The sequence below is a fragment of the Scardinius erythrophthalmus genome, assembly GCF_964197995.2.
Source record: "Scardinius erythrophthalmus genome assembly, chromosome: 10".
In the NCBI taxonomy this organism is placed as follows: domain Eukaryota; kingdom Metazoa; phylum Chordata; class Actinopteri; order Cypriniformes; family Leuciscidae; genus Scardinius; species Scardinius erythrophthalmus.
In genome coordinates, this window is record NC_138230.1 from 32,793,288 (window position 1) to 32,809,943 (window position 16,656).

At 40.8% G+C, this 16,656-nt stretch overlaps 1 protein-coding gene across 1 annotated transcript in view; it reads right to left on the reverse strand.

Annotated features, from left to right (window-relative positions):
- gabbr1b (gamma-aminobutyric acid (GABA) B receptor, 1b) overlaps positions 1 to 16,656 on the reverse strand; it is a 126,049-nt gene that overhangs the window by 38,797 nt on the left and 70,596 nt on the right. Inside the window, exons 8-14 of the mRNA XM_081376984.1 lie at positions 15,615 to 15,749; positions 13,152 to 13,322; positions 11,049 to 11,150; positions 9,284 to 9,349; positions 8,954 to 9,145; positions 6,261 to 6,506; positions 2,039 to 2,102 (exon numbers count right to left, since the gene is read on the reverse strand). Of these exons, the coding sequence (XP_081233110.1) occupies positions 2,039 to 2,102; positions 6,261 to 6,506; positions 8,954 to 9,145; positions 9,284 to 9,349; positions 11,049 to 11,150; positions 13,152 to 13,322; positions 15,615 to 15,749 (976 nt within the window). The remainder of the gene's footprint in view (positions 1 to 2,038; positions 2,103 to 6,260; positions 6,507 to 8,953; positions 9,146 to 9,283; positions 9,350 to 11,048; positions 11,151 to 13,151; positions 13,323 to 15,614; positions 15,750 to 16,656) is intronic.

Here is a 16,656-nt window from a genome sequence, read left to right on the forward strand (position 1 = left end):
AATGAAAGATTAGATTTTTGCTAATTTTTGAATGAAAGATCAAAAGGATAAACAATGCCGATTTATTTTTTACAGCCATTTTTGAGTATATTTACCAGTGGTGCCATTAATTCTGACCATAACTGTACTTACTATATTAAAGTTAATAGCATCATTGAACATTTTCAAAGGCCAAATCATGAGTGACAATTACACCCATAATGGCATCGGAAACTGAAACTTTTCACTTTTGCATGACACTGCATCTGGTGTCTGTATAAAGCCAAAGACCAATGTGGTATCAGCAAGTGAAAAGTAAAAGAATAAATTAAGAATTACCATTAAAAATAAATATCCAAATATGTAAAAATATATATATATAAAAAATATATATGTAAATTCAAACCTTAGTCCCAAAAAGGGCAGTCATGGCCAAATGGTTGGAGAGTCGGACGTTTGATTCTCAATACTAGCAGGAAATGACTGAGGTGCCCTTGAGCAAGGCACCTAACCCCCAATTGACTTATCGCTAAGCCCCACCCCCCTTAGTTACTGTTGCGAACACAGACAAACAAATGGAGTTACCAACTGTCTTACAATGACAGCGGTCAGTGTGAAAACCTTGTCCCAAGACGTTTTTGATCAATTTTGGACACAGAAGGACCACCTCTTGTCGAGGAGCATTCATGTGGGACTTAAAATATACATGGTGGGTAACTAGATTCATTTGGAAGCAAGGGTTTACAGATCACAATGCAAGTGGGAGAAGCCTCATGTTACGGTCGTCACGATCGCAGATGAACAACATCCATGTACCACAGGGTGAGATTAAATTAATTTACATTTAACTGGTTTAATTTGGAGAGGCACTGAATTGTAGACCTTCATTTATGTGTTTTTGATCTACACTGTACAGTTAACGTTAGCTATTTATGTTTGTACGTTAGCATGGTCTCACTGATTTTAATTGTAACTTAATGAGAGTATGACAACCAGAAAATGAAAGTTTTCGTCTTTATTGGGATTATGGTTGAATCCTTATAGAACCAAGGTACTGCGCACACATCAGTGATAAATTAATCAGGCTTCAGTCGCAGATAATTGGTCCCTTCACGCAAATATTATCTTTTGAAACGCGCTGGTGAACATGCGCACATTACGGTGATTCAAAACATGAATACTCATGCCCATCCTCTCTGGATACCGGGAATCAGTGTTACAGGTACCCCAGGCACATCGTTTTACCATTTTTGTAGCATAAACACCATCAAAACGATGAAAGCATCAGATCTTCCAATGTTTCTCTATGGCACTGAAAGCTACTCAACTACCACTGGCTCATCTGCGTTCGAGGGGAGGGGCTCACTGATAGGTCAATCGCTCCCCGGGCGCCACAGAAAAATGGCTGCCCACTGCTCCGTGTGTGTGTCACAGTTTTCAGTGTGTGTGTTCACTACTCACTACTCCTAATGTGTTTGCAATAACTTGGATGGGTTAAATACAGAGGTCAAATTTCGAGCATGGGTTGCCATACTTGGTCTTCACGTCACTTCACTTCAAATTGATTGATCTTAAATGTAAAAACTGACAAAAAGTAATGGGTTTAAAAAAATGTTTTAGCTTGGATACGAGAATGGCTTCTTCTGAACCACCATGTCTACTGAAATATTCAGTGAATTTTATTAAGTTTTCATGCACATGTAATTTTTGTCTCTTTAATCATTTTTTGAGTGTGCATGAGAGCTGAGAAAAAAAAGATAGCGAGCAAAAAAAAAAAAAAAAACACCTCAAGCTTCGGTTCTCTGGCTTTGGCAAAATGATTACAGCTCTGGAGTGTTTGAACCCAGAAAAAACAGTGTTTTACCTGCCACCTGTGCTACTCTCCAAATGGAGCGAGAACACTGATCACAGAGTCGTTCATCATTTCAGAATTGAGCAGAAGCAACCATGCATATGGACTACATCTGCTGTCCACACTCACTCTAAGTTACCCTTTATTATCTGTACCTTACAGTTTTCAAGGGAAAGTAAATCATAAAATTACTTTTATTTTGCTCACCTTGCAGTTGCTCAATGAGGGTCCATGCCATTCTGGAGCCCTGGGCGTCAAACACCACATGACCCTGAGAGAGAAAGAAAAAATTTGTATAGCTCTGTGTATACTTCTCTCTTAAATTGAGTTTGTTAGCATCAGTGTTATGTTAGTATTATTTATATGCTATTATGGTATTGTTTAATATATTAAATTAGCTTTTATTTTTGTATTTTCAGTTTTCATTTCATTTTTACTTTAACCCTGTAAAACCTGACATATGAAATAATAGTCATAAATAATAGTCATCTTTTTTAAACATTTATTGAACCTTTAGACATAAGAAAAAAAATCTAAGAAAGAAAAAACATTTTGCATGTGTTTTTTGTGTGTTCAGTATCATATTTGATATTCCATGCTTTTATGGCTCAAACAGTATGATATAGGAGAATATGGAGTTTATATCTGAGGAGGAAAAAGGCCCACACTGAGCAAAAATGCAATTTGTAGCAGTTTTGGTACTGTATTTATACAGTTTGACAAAAAATTAAGATGAAAGGTTGTAATGTAAATCAGTGAGATCTCTATAACAGTATAGAATACTAACATAAAATCATATGAACGTCTTGGTTACATATGGTAACCCTCGTTTCCTGAAGGAGGGAACGGAGACGTACGTCGTGACCGACAGATAGGAATCTCGCTAGAGGCCAATCTACTTCGAGTTAAAACTAAACAAGCCAATGCACATTGGCGTGCAGTCATTTGAATCAGCTGTTCTTTCTTGCTGAGGAGCCAAGCCTGATAAGCTGGCCTCCCCAGCGGGCAGCAGCAGATGTGGCGACGGGATGTACGTCTCCGTTCCCTCCTTCAAGGAACGAGGGTTACCATATGTAACCAAGACATTCCCTTATTAATTGGTCACTCTCGCCATACGTCGTGATTGACGGATAGGAATCCCTATCAAAGCGCCAAAGCTGCTGCACCCCATCCAGCGACCCTGAGTGAGCCTCTACCCCTTCTTGCATGGAAGGACGATAGGTGATATCTGTCACTGGTGTTCCATAATAACCCATACAGTGAGATTATTGGATAACACTGGGAAAGCATGCCCTTTCTATGGGAAGGGGAACGCTGCGGAAGCCACATTCTTCGAAGAACTTATGTGGAAAAATACATATGGACTGGCCCGAAGGTTGTACTGCATATGAATATTGGGTGACTTAGCCCAAGGGAAAGACACAGGCTTCGATTAGGAGTAGCCGTGGAAGGATACACATATGGGATCCCCATAGGGTCACACATATGGAACCCAGCCTAAACCCAGTTCTCAAAGATTCAACGGATAAAGGCCTGGCACCAGACGCTCCGCCATGTCCGGCCGAGGGTGTTGGAGGACTCACAGTTTTTTCACTCTGGAGAAATAAGGAGCACAGTAGGGTGCAGCAAGCCGACAGAGCCGGGCCTCTCAGTACTTCTACCTGTTTAGGGTGAGAACATGGGAGGAGACTGGCTCTACACGTAGGCTATAAAATCAAGCGAACGTGTTAGGTGTCGCCCAGCCCGCAGCTCTACAGATATCTGTTAGCGAGGAGCCACGTGTCAGCGCCCAGGAGGATGCAACGCCTCTCGTGGAGTAGGCATGCAACCTGAGCGGCCACGGCATGCCTTGTGCTTGGTAAGCCAAGGCGATGGCATCCACTATCCAGTGGGCCATCCTCTGCTTGAAGACAGCCTTTCCCTTCTGCTGGCCTCAGTTACAGACAAAGAGCTGGTCTGAGGTCCTGAGACTTTGAGTTCTGTCCACGTACAGATAGAGAGTGCAAACGGAACAGAGCAGAGCCAAGGCTGGGTCTGCCTCCCCCAGGGGCAGCGCTTGCAGGTTCACTACTTGGTCTCTGAAGGGAGTGGTAGGAACCTTGGGCACATAGCCAGGCCGGGGTCTCAGTATAACATGGATGTCACCCGGCCCGAACTCTAGACACATTTCGTTGACCGAAAATGCTTGCAGGTCCCTTACCCTTTTGATAGAGGCCAGTGCAATCAGCAGCAAAGTCTTCAAAGAGAGAAGCTGTAAGTCTGCAAAGGCTCAAAGGGAGCATCCTGAAGTACTCGAAGCACCAGGGAAAGGTCCCAAGAGGGTATGGAGGGGGGTCGAGGAGGGTTTAACCGTCTCACCCCCCTAAGGAACCTGATGACCAGGTCATGCGTTCCAACTGATTTGCCATCTATGTGGTCGTGATATGCTGAAATAGCGGCAGCATGTACTTTGAGGGTGGAGGGAGGCAGCCTTCGCTCCAACCCTTGCTGCATGAAGGAAAGCACGGACCCTATCGAACATCTTCGGGGGTCCTCTCGGCGAGAAGTACACCACTCGACGAACAGGTTCCACTTCAAGGCGTACGCACATCTCGTAGACGGCGTTCGCGCAGAAGTGATGGTGTTCAGTACCTCTGGGGGTAAGTCACCTAGAACCTCCGCGTCCTGTCCAGGGACCAGACATGGAGTTTCCAGAGGTCTGGACGCGGGTGCCATAGGGTGCCCCGTCTCTGAGTCAGAAGGTCCTTCCTCAGAGGAATGGGCCAGGGAGGGACTGTCACGAGGAGCATGAGTTCTGGGAACCAGTTCCAGGTGGGCCAATAGGGAGCCACCAGAAAGGACCTGCTCCTCGTCCTCCCTGACTTTGCACAGTGTCTGCACAAATAGGCTCACTGGGGGAAACACATATTTGCGGAGGCCCCCGGGCCAGTGCATCCATGAGTGTTCCCTCGGTCAGGGAGTAAAACAGCTGGCAGTGGGAGGTCTCTGAGGCGGCGAACAGGTCCACCTGAGCCGAACTCTCTCCAGATCAGCTGAACCGCCTGGGGGTGGAGTTGCCATTCTCCCGGGAGCACAGCTCGTGATAGCTCGTCGGCCACACGGCTGAGCACACCGGGGACATACATGGCTCGAAGCAACCTCAGATGCTTCTGACTCAAGAGGAGTAGATGGCGGGTGAGTTGCGACACTTTTTTTACTGCTCTCGCTACTGCTGAAGCACGCAGGGGAGCGGTCACTGCGAACACAGACAGGAATGTGAATGTGTCTCTTTCCTCGCTGGTCTTACCAGCTGTGAGAACGGCCTTTGAGCGTTCTCAAGCGCACCTTACCAGCTGTTAGAACAGCTTTTGTTTGCTCAGAACAACAAAAACAAAAATGGAAAAAGAGAAAAAAGACCACTCACGCTGCTGTGCTGTGTCACCCGCCCGCACCAGTGTGGAGAGGTCCGAAAAAGAAAGCTTGCTCAGGTTTTACAATCTTCTTCTGAAGAGTTGTAGAGAGCATCGAAGTGCTTGGCTCCGAAGCAAAAAACTGAAGTGCAATCGCACCTGCTGCTCATTATATACACGCGCTGCGTGGCTGAACAGCTGATGAAAATGATTGCACGCCAATATGCATTGGCTCGTTTAGTTTTAACTAGTTTAAGTAGTTTGGCCTCTCTAGCGAGATTCCTATCCGTCGGTCACGACGTACATCGAGAGTGACCGATTAATAAGGGAACATCAGTTGTCGCTCTATATCCCCCAATGATATGTAATATAAGAATATAAAATAATATTGAAATGCTTAGTTTTATGATCAAAGCTCAGCAGTTATATTGTGGTGGTGGGGGGTGGGAATATTATTTAATGCAATACAATGATGTTTGAGAGATGTATTTTAAACTTTCCTCAAAAGCATGTTGTATAATATTTAATATAGTATTCTTATGGTTATTTTATAAAAATGAATAAAGGTTTTACAACAAAAAGACATGTCTACAACCTAAGAATAATACTAAAAGGCCTTTTACTTGGTAAAAAAGTCATGAGATCACAATTCATGTAGATGTGGTCAACAGTTTTAATCCCAGTTTTAAAAAAGATAATTTAGAGGCCACAGAAATGGTTATATCAAATGTGATACAGTATTTATAGGTTTAAGTTTTAGTACTTTTTTTAATCTTAAATTCTTCATCTTCTTATGTTCTTTATTTTATGTCTGCTTTATTTTATTTGAAATTATTATTATTATTATTATTATTATTATACATTATTTTTATTAACAATAACAACACTGGTTAGCATTTTGGTTTTTGCTGTGGTATCACAATTGCATTTGACAATTGCATATCATTAAATTTAACTGCCACTGACTACTGAACCTTTGGTATCATGATGACTTTAATACCTTCATATCCAATTATTATTTAGCCAGTGCTGTCACTCACCGAAACTCCCTCGAAGGAGCTAGTGTTGAGGGCTCTGTAGATCTCTGCCGTGATGTCCTTGTTATTGTAATTAAAGTCTTCCAATCTGCGGCCTTTTGCCTTCAAGGGACCCACTGTCTTATTGAGCGCCAGAGCCAGGGCCCATACTGCATCATACGCCAGAGGAGCTTCCTGAAACCCTCCAGTTTCCTCTGGATTCTTCCCACCCAGCTTAGACATCAGCTGTGCTAGGAACTCCTGTGAGGTCTGGATCAAAAGAGCGGACATACGGTCTCATCTGGCATGCATATGGATGCGTATAAACATGGCAAAAATGTGCACTAACAAGAGCTTATGCATGATGGATTTTAAGCATGACATCATTGTCACTATAAAAGCACTGAATTGAAAAAAGGGCCAGGCTTCCGGCAGCGAGAAAGCGAGAGAGAGAGTTCAAGGTAAGTTACAGTACAGTTCATCACCATGGGAGTGCATCATATAGACGGAGGTACTTTTCTCCTGGGTGTGAAATCTTCATTCACACACACCACGACCTGAGGCGCCAAAAATAAACTCCCGCTTTCACATACACTCTGAAGATGTTCCATGTCATTAAGGGGGTACTGGGAAAAGAAATAGAGTTGGCATGCTCTTATCGTGGCGGCATAAAAAAAATTATTTCCTTGACATTTTTCACACCCTATAGAAACAGCTGAGGCACCTTCCTTTCTTCAAACAGGTGCATTTTAGGAAATGAGCCAAGCTGCAGATGGGCATCTGGTGATTGCTTGATGCAAATGGACAGTGGAGAACAGCGTGTGTGTGGATAGAAACTACGGCGTAAAGATGCATTTCAGCTTTCTTGAAATTACAGCCTCAAAGTGAGGGACAGTAAAGCAAGGAGGAGGGGAACAAATTATGGTGATGCTGAGGCAATCTAGCATGGGCATTTTATCACAAATTATCCTGTCCAACATGACTGTCTTTTTACGTCAGATTTGAAGCATAGGTGTCTGGATATGTGCCCAGATTGCGCCGGATCCAGGAAAACAGCAGGGACATATGCATGCGAGCCAATTCCCAGCACAGAGCACCGGAGTTGGGTGGGCTCCAGACAGCACCCCCCTGGAGCTCACACCTGTCCATCCAGCGCTCCCAGGGGTACAACAGTTGGACCTGAATGCTCTGACCCCTACGGGACTCTTCGGATTTACAGATCTGAGAATAGCTAAAGTTATAACGGTAGGTTATGGGCTATTCCCAGTGGGAAAACGTTATCTAACTTGGTTATCTAAACAGAATGAAGCTTGTCTACGCCACACTAATCGGAGGATGATGTCATTGTAAACAGTGCAGCATATGGGAACACGCAGGACACTGTTGGTTGATTTTTATGGATTTTTCAATGGTCAATGAGGACATTTAAAGAGCAGGATGGCTGATGGCCAAGAGATCCAGTCAGAACACAATTCATTGATGCCAAATAAGATCTACAGAAAATTACACTATTAAATTACACGATTACACATTCTACACTAATAAAGATTTTACAAAGAAAATTCAAGTTGCTGAAGTGTTTTGTGGTTATTAGCATGTTGCTATGCGGTTCCAGATATGGCTTATGTTTCTCCATCAGTGTAAGCATATGGACCTAAATGTATATGGACCTAAGCATATGGACCTTGAGATTTTTGGATATTTGTCTTTAATAACATGTCTTCTTTCAGACTGTGGTGAAAAAAATTCCGAAATACACATTTAGGTCTTTATTTTATTACACTGTCTGTTTGCGTCTGTAGATTTCGCCAAATTCAACAAAAGTTGTCGTTGTAAATCATCCCGCCGATCTGCGATCTCTGTCTGCTCCCTGTCATCACAGGCACCGTTGGAAAGCTCTCTCTTCACTGTACAATGCTGTCGGATCCAAATATGGTCATTTCCTTTTTATCAGCAACCAACCCCGAAAGTAAAAGGGCTGAATGTCATCATTTTTTTAAGGCTATTGACAGTATATTCTGATTTACAGGATAACAAAAGTAGATATCCATAAATCCCTCCGTAATTTTTTCCCCATCTAATATGTGAACACAATGAAAAATAATTTTTAATCTGGCTTTATCCAATACTCAGATTTTGTTTTTTAAAATATATACAAATTAGCGCATATTTAATTAGATATTGCCTAATTTGCATATTTACACATTAAATTACAGAAAACTTGTAATACATTTTTTTCTCATCTTAATGTATGTAATCAACTGGGAAAGTTTCATGGTGATATCTGCTAGTTAAAAATTTTACCCTATTCACCTGTAGTGTCTCGCCTTAAAGGGAATGGGAGATGAGACTCTGCTTGGTTTATTGCATGTTACACCTGAAACCCATTACTCATTAAGAGAATAGGGACAACCCTTTTAGACCATGTGCTGGGCACGCCAACCTTTTTTCCCCGTTGTTAAACTAGCAAAAGGGGATTCGGTCTAAGTCTAAGTGCACTTGTGCCGTGCGCTATAGACCATGCGCTTAGATTGTTAAAATAGGGCCCTTTAAGTCTGATTGCTTCAAAAAGTAATGCTTCATGATTTGAGATACCATTCAAGCCCACAGCACAAATGTGCCAAGGTCTGGGCCTAGCCACAGGACACAAACTAAGCAATTCTTATATTTAGGATCAATGAGAGTCAGGAAATAAAACATTATTCAGGCCCACTTACCAGGTTAGAGGCCCCTCGCACCGTCTCTGGATTGAGCATGACTATCTCAGTGGTCACATGTCCCTCAACAGCTTCTGTCATCTGTTCCACAGTGCAGTTGATTGATGGGTCTTTGATCTTGAACCAGTTGTCAGCGTACCAGCCAATCAGAAACCACACATACTTTTTCCCATACAGTTTCTCCTTATAGACCTGCAGTTGGGTTGTGTGAAACAGGTCGGGTTAAGGAACGACTTGAATGAAAAGAATGAAAAATGAACAGAAACTCTATGTTTCCCCTTTGACATTGACATAGATTAATCATGATCAGCTGGATGGCTGATTACCGACCTCACAAAAAACATTCCTGGCTTCCGTTTCGTAAAACAGTCCCACAATGATGCGCGCATCTTGCCGCTGTAGGAGCAGAGCAAGAATTGATGATTAGAACAAAGAAATGAATGCAACAAATTTGCAAAAGTCAGTGAATTAGTGTGGTCCCCTTAGTATTTGAGAGTGCTACTATGCATAACACTGCAGTAATTTTGGTTTGGACAAGCAGTCCAATCAGTGCTACTTTCCCCTCTCAGCAGTGTGCTATTCCAGGTTACCATGGTTCCTCTGGTGGTACTCCATTAATCTTGTGCACCAAAACTAGGGCGGCACACATGGCAGGCCTTTGCTAAACAGGCAGCCAGGGGCCCAGGCGTCACTGGAGAGAGCAGGATGGGGAAGCGGTAAGGCTGGAGGGGGGACAGATCATCTGACCCATGTTCCAATTAAAATGATTCTCCTCAAGAACAAGATCAGATTCCCACACTGTTGTATTTTTCTCCCGGACTTAAATTATGTCCTTTGGCGTGACAGTCCCAGAGCTAGCCAATCACAATAAAGGTGCATGTTCCTGTGTTTATATCTGGAAGTGTTTATGGGGGAAACCAAAAAAAAAAAAAAAAAATGTTTTGCTTAAAGAAAATCAAGTCTATTTTTAGGGCAATTAATTTTTTTATTGTGATATTATTTATATAACATGACATATTTTCCCCAAAATCCCCATTACCATGGTACAAAACAATAATAAGGTAATGTAAAACAAAATTGTTATAGTAGTATTTGCTATGTAGATTTAAATAAAAAAATAAATAAATTACTATATGACAATATATTAGGTTATTCTTAACAAATAATAATGAGAAAAGGTTTTTGTTAATGTTTTGTTTGTTTACTTATTTATTACTTGAATTGAACTTAAAATATAAAGAAAATATAAGTTACATTTTGTTTGAGAAGGTGGGATTTATTTTTTATCATTTATAAATACATTTGCGCAAAGAGGAGGCGTGTTCCGGCGCAAACGTTCCCTGGTGCTATTTTGCAGGTTTAGAAAACAATTCCTCCACTGACCAGGAAAAACCTAGTCTAAAGTCAGTGGTGCGTTGCGCATGTTATTCATATGCTATTTTAAGGGCGCATGCTTGGCCATCTACACACAGACGCAGCAGTTCTCATTTTTAGAAAACCATACATTATTACAAGGAAAAATATTAACACACGAGGGAAATCGTTGTGTCCATGAAGATGTAAAAAAAGGGATAAATTTAGCTTCCACATTTACCAAAATTTTTATACGCCTATTTAACCTAAGCTTATTTGGGTGGGTTTCTCCCATCCCCATACAATGTCACTTCTCTGTCTTTTACGGACCTGACAAGAACGTCTGTCTCCTTGGCTGTGAACCGCTCTTGGCGTACGCCTGGCAAATCCGCCATTATAATAGCAATCCGCCATGGAACAAGTGCGCCTGCTCTTAAAGGGAATGTGAGATGTCGCTCTGATTGGTTTATTTCACGTTACGCCTAATCCACACCTATGACTCGAGTAATGTACAGCGCCCAAGACCCGCCCACAAAGTTACTTGCGTTTCGCGCTTGATACTAGCGTTTCAGATCGTTAAAATAGGGCCCTATGTGTGTTTCGCATCTGTTTTGCATCTGAGAATCATAGGATGCTGTTGAGGAGGGTGCTGATCTGATTGCTCTACTGTGGCACTGACGGGAACACCTGTACTTTGCCATGGCAGCGAGGTCATAAATGAAATGAGTGAAAGTGAAAGCACCTTGAGGTTCTTGACGGCCACAGCAGGATCCGTGAGGAAACTTTGCCTCACACTGATCTCAATGCCTGCCTCCTTCACCCTCTGCTCTAGATCATCCAGAGTCTGAGAGAGAGAGAAATTAAAGGAGAATTGAGAAAGAGAGGGAGGGAAAGTAAAGAGCATGGAGACAAGAAAAACATTCGCAGATGAGTGAGGGAGGTGATGTCGGGGAGAAAAATCAAGAGACGGCAGAGAATATTATTGTGGCAGAAAGGCAGAGATAAGACAGGAATGGAGAAAGAAAACGAGGAAAAAAAGAAAATTAGAAAGAGACTGGCAGATTTTATTTCTTTTGTTGGGACTTGTTTACTGTCCTGTGTGTACCAATAAAACAAGCGTGTAAATTTTAATACAGTCTGTATAACCTCAGGCTGCAGAGTGCAGGAGGAAACAAAGGAATAGATCCATGCCTACATCAGCTACAGCCCACAATCCCAGATGTTATCTTTTACAGCACACAAGTACACTTTACCTACATAGCATACAAAAATACATGCTATACCCTGAAGTAAACGATGTGCTTCTGAAACTCTCAATTACATAAACACAGCCTGTCTGAGTTGCACAACTCAGATACCAGGCATCAGGCATTCGCTGCATATTGTTTTACAAGTTCCAGGGACAAGGACAAGGTTTCTGTCCACACTAGAAGAAAAACACTGTATAATTTGATACAATCTAGCCAAGATGACAGCATAGATCAAAATAGACCCTTTTTACTTTCTTTTAAAAGAATGTTACTTGTATCTCATTGTGCGCAATTTATTCAGACACATTGCTACAAAATAAGGCAGTTTCAATGTGAAGTGGGTTTTAATTTTATTCAAAAAGCATTTTTTGTTTATTCAGAATTATTCGATTAGATTCAATACAAATTTTTTTTATTTGATTTAAATATAATTTGAATCAATCACAAAATGATTCGATTTCATTAACAAACATTTAATTTAGTATTTTTTAATATGCATGTATAGGATTCTGTAAAAACTTCTCTTAAAGCATCTTAGTGAGGAAAAAGAAGGCAATCTACTTCAGACTGTTTGGTGCACCAAAAGCTCAAGGACACATGATAATAAATAAGAGAAGCAATATAGATGACTAAATTATTTTAAACTTAAATGTTTTCTGCCCAAAAAGTTACCAACAAAACAATAATACAAGTAAAATGTAGAAAAAAGAATTTAAAGAAAATAATGCAGTCAAGTTTTCATGCAATGAAAGCATTTTATTTCAGTTAAGGTCATGTAAACGAGATGGCATATTTAATCATATTTCCTGAACGATGCAAATTGATTTTTTAATGAGAAACAGTGTGAATCGTTACATACGGAGCCCGTATGTATTACAATTCTGTACTTTTGTGAATAAACTCAATTAATTAATGCATAGTTTCTTGGGGGAACACAATAGTTTAGCCAGTGCAAATATTTTGTAAAAGAATTTCAATGCATTGAAATATAATTTTTCCTTCCATCTCAGAATTGTATCCATTACCATACAGGGTCCCTTAGACATGTAGTGTGTCTCTGTAGTTAGCCTACATGCCATTTTTAAAGAATGTTTTCATAATTCAAGCTCTGAAACAACTTTCCTTTTTTGCTGATGTAAATAAGACTGCTTATGTTTTGACCAAAGAATGCCACACTATTGACTGCAAACTACTGACATGAATTCCGAATGGATGAAATCAAGTCCTGCCCTACACTTTTTGTCCTCAATGAATATTCTGGTTCACTTGGAAATACACTTTTACAATTAAAATTGGTCACATTATATAAGTTAACTTGGTTGTGAATATCATTTAATGCTTTAATAAGACTTTGATGTATAACAATGCAGAGCAGGATTATGGACCAATAGGATTTCACAGTGGGTGGGGCTACTTAGGATAATATACAATAAACAAGCAACAATCATCACTTGTAGCAGCTGATTAGGACACCTCCTCCTAAATACTGATCAAAGTATGGAAAATCTTTTCTGTTTGGCTTCTGTTGTGCAATAGTCTGCAAGCTTATCATTGAATAATTATTGCTTTTAAACATCTTTAAACATCTCACTTACAGAGGTGAAGACCTCGGTGGTCTGCTGGATGGTGGCGATCTTGGTCCACTTCCACTTCTGGAAGAGCTGCACGCGGGTGGGGTTGTGCAATGTGGCTGAGGGGTGCGTGCGGAAGAAGGTGGGGAAACGCTGACGGTTGGAGAGAGCTGGTGAACTGGATCCATAGGACAGCTGCAAGCAAATGAGAAATGCGTAAGAGAAAGGCATACACACACTGTACAGACACTGAGACTTTTGAAGAAAACTGTGCGATAAAATCACCCGCAGGAAAACCAGTGCCCAAGGGGCTAAATTATCTCCTGCACAGTTCACTCGGAACAGCTTTAGTTAACATTGGGGACTGTAGTGTGTGAGACAGGCGTGCAAAGCTGTGATAAAAAAATTAAATGCAAAACAGAGGTGTAAAATAAAACATTTCCTGTTTTAAGTGCAGCACCGACATCAGTCAAAAACCGATGACAGCAGAGGGTTTTTTAGCTATTTTGCGAATAACTCAATGTCATTCCCAAATGCAGCGAGATGTTGTTGAGTGACAGGTCTGCTGAGGGGGTAGAAAAAGGGAGGGTTTCAAGGCCAGGAGGGGGATATATAGGTCAAAACTCATATGTGAAGAGAAAAAGCTCTCAACAGATATAAAAATAGAGCAGAGCATGAAAAATAAAGAGACTGATTTTCAAAAAGAAAAAAGAAAAGAAAAAGAAGATGAGGCATTGGGAGTGCACTTCAAAGATGTGCCAAAAGCTAAATAAAATTACATAAATATCTGATCCAAATTGTCTGGAAGCCATTTCACTGATTTCGGGTATTTGTACAAAGTGCTGCATGTTCTGAAATGGGACATTTAGGTAGCTCATCTTAACTGTGGAATTACACTTTCAGTGATCAGACCTGCAGGAGAGTTCGGGCACGGGACTAGAGGTATGTTCTCCCCTTTAATGCAGTCAATCCTGCCTCCTGATGAGTACATTCAATTTGCACACATCATGTCTGATTGGCCTCAGAGAGACAAACATAACTAAATGAATTGCTGTGGACTGTAAGTCAGTGATTGGCTTATGTTCAGTAATATGAAATTAAACAAACAATACATTTACTTTTTTCATCTTCAACAATTATGTAATGTCTTTGAATGTCTTCTACGCAAATATTGATATAGCTTATGCAATTGATTCAACAAATTAATCTGAATATCAATCAGTTAATTTGATTGAAATACGTAATCGATTGACAACCAATCAGTGAGAATTTTCTTTCTTTTTTTTAAAAGAAGTCTCTTATGATCACCCAGGCTGAATTTATTTGATAAAAAAAAAAAAAAAAAAAAAAAAAACAGTTATATTGTTAAAGATTATTACAATTTAAAACAACTATTAGAATTCTACAGTAAAATATTTTAAACGTAATTTATTCCTGTGATGGCAAAGCTGAGTTTCCAGCATCATTACTGGAACAATGAACATCTTTATAACATTCTTTAACATTATAAATGTCTTTACTGCCCCTTTTCATCAATTAATGCATCTTTGCTGAATAAAAGTAGCCTATTATTTCTTTCATAAAAAAAACATCTCGGGTTACAAATGTAACCATGGTTCCCTGAGAAGGGGAATGAGACAGGGGAATGCCTCCGGCATGACCGGTGTCTAAAGCATGTGTCAAAACACAACAATAACATTGGCCAACGACAGCCTATGACGTCACTACTGGTGGGACCAGAGTATAAATAGGGCGCCTGTAATACGTCATACAATTCTTGTCTGAAGCAGACTTGGGCAGGCACACCTGAAGCATGGCAATGAGATGCAGTGTCACGTTCCCCTTCTCAGGGAACCATGGTTACATTCGAAACGTTCCCTTTTGAATGGAAAGTCGCACTGCATCCTAGGACGCTAAGGAACAAATGCCCACTCCGTCATGCTGAAGGAATGAGTGTCGTATGGCTGACATAAGTCAGTGACTTCAGAGTAACTGATCCTGAGTCACAGTTCCCCTTCCTAACAATACGTACCAGCAGTCGTCGTGACTCTATTCCCTAGGGCCAGAAACTCTGGTTACATCGGGCAGCTTAGCTCAGGTATTTAAAGAATACCTTAAAGGGAATATGGCCAAGGATATAAATATACCCTGCCAGTCGCCACAGGGGACATACCCCTGACGATACATCCTTTTGACAAACAAACCATTAAAATAAGTGAATTCACAGCCTTATCTACCTGTCTTTGGGGTTAAAACCTGTAACTTTTTGGTTCCCTGATATTTAACAACTAGGCTGAACCATCCTATTTCTATAGAACCTACATGTAAACAAATGCCCAAATTACGGGAATGCCTATATTACTCATCCATCTTGTCAAAAATTCCAATGTTTGCTGCAGAAGAACATTTTATCATGTGTATAAACCTTGTTTTTCCTCAACATTCGTTCAATGACAGCTTATCTCTAAACATTCAAAGTGAACCCACCACTATAAGGTTCCACATGCGAGCAGCCTCGGCCACCAATGTGGACACAGAGCTGCAGCCAGGCATCAAAACGATTTTTATGGGCTCCGTGTACAGCAGGTCATACAGCAGCTTTGTGGCCTCTCCAGGATCACACTGAAAGCAGAGAGAGAGAAAAACATTTAAATATATAATCTATACTCAGATGTGAAGCACAGCTGTCACTATTCATGAGGCATTCTGTCACTTCATGCACAAAACTGCAGACCTCAACAAAAAACAACAACACATTTCACACTGTATATACATTTGCTGCAACAGTATAAGAACCCCCATAGGGAGAGAGGCTTCATTTCATACTGAATCACATAAGTAGAGATAAATATGCATTGGAAAGCAGAATAAAAAGGAGCAGAGACAGATAAAGCCATACTGTAGAGGGGAAAGCTGTAGTCTTCCAAGGACACATGCATTTGCCCATATATACACCAAGAAAAAATGTTTGTTTGCTGGACATGTACCCTCATCAGTCTTTAACCCGACACTGACAATCAGCATCCCCCCCCCCCATTTGTCTTAAAATTACTGTCAAAGAAAGATCAATATCTCATTTAAATGATAATAGTAGGTTAAGGCCACAATTGATCATGTGTTGAGAGTAAACCGGGTTGCAGCCGGTGGCCTTGAGCACAGCCAGAATTTCTAAAGCTAAGCTTTTGTTTAGTTTCTGTTGTTCTGGGAACAGAGAGAAGCTTAAAGAGGAGCAAAACCTATAAAGAATAAAAATGATTCATGGCTTGATTGCTGCAATCACAAATTCAATTGGCAGGACCATGTGGCGACTGACTGCTCTTTACCTATAGGCCTTTAATCTGGCATCCTTATCCTGAGACACATCTCTATTTCTGTCTCTCCCGATGATTTTAATTTCATCTAAACATTCAACTAAATCACTCCAATTATTTCCATTACAACAAAAGAAGCGTTTTAGTGAGAAACTGCTTTTCTTGTCTGAATGTATGAAATTACTGTGACATTCCATACAGTTATGTGAGAGTTACAT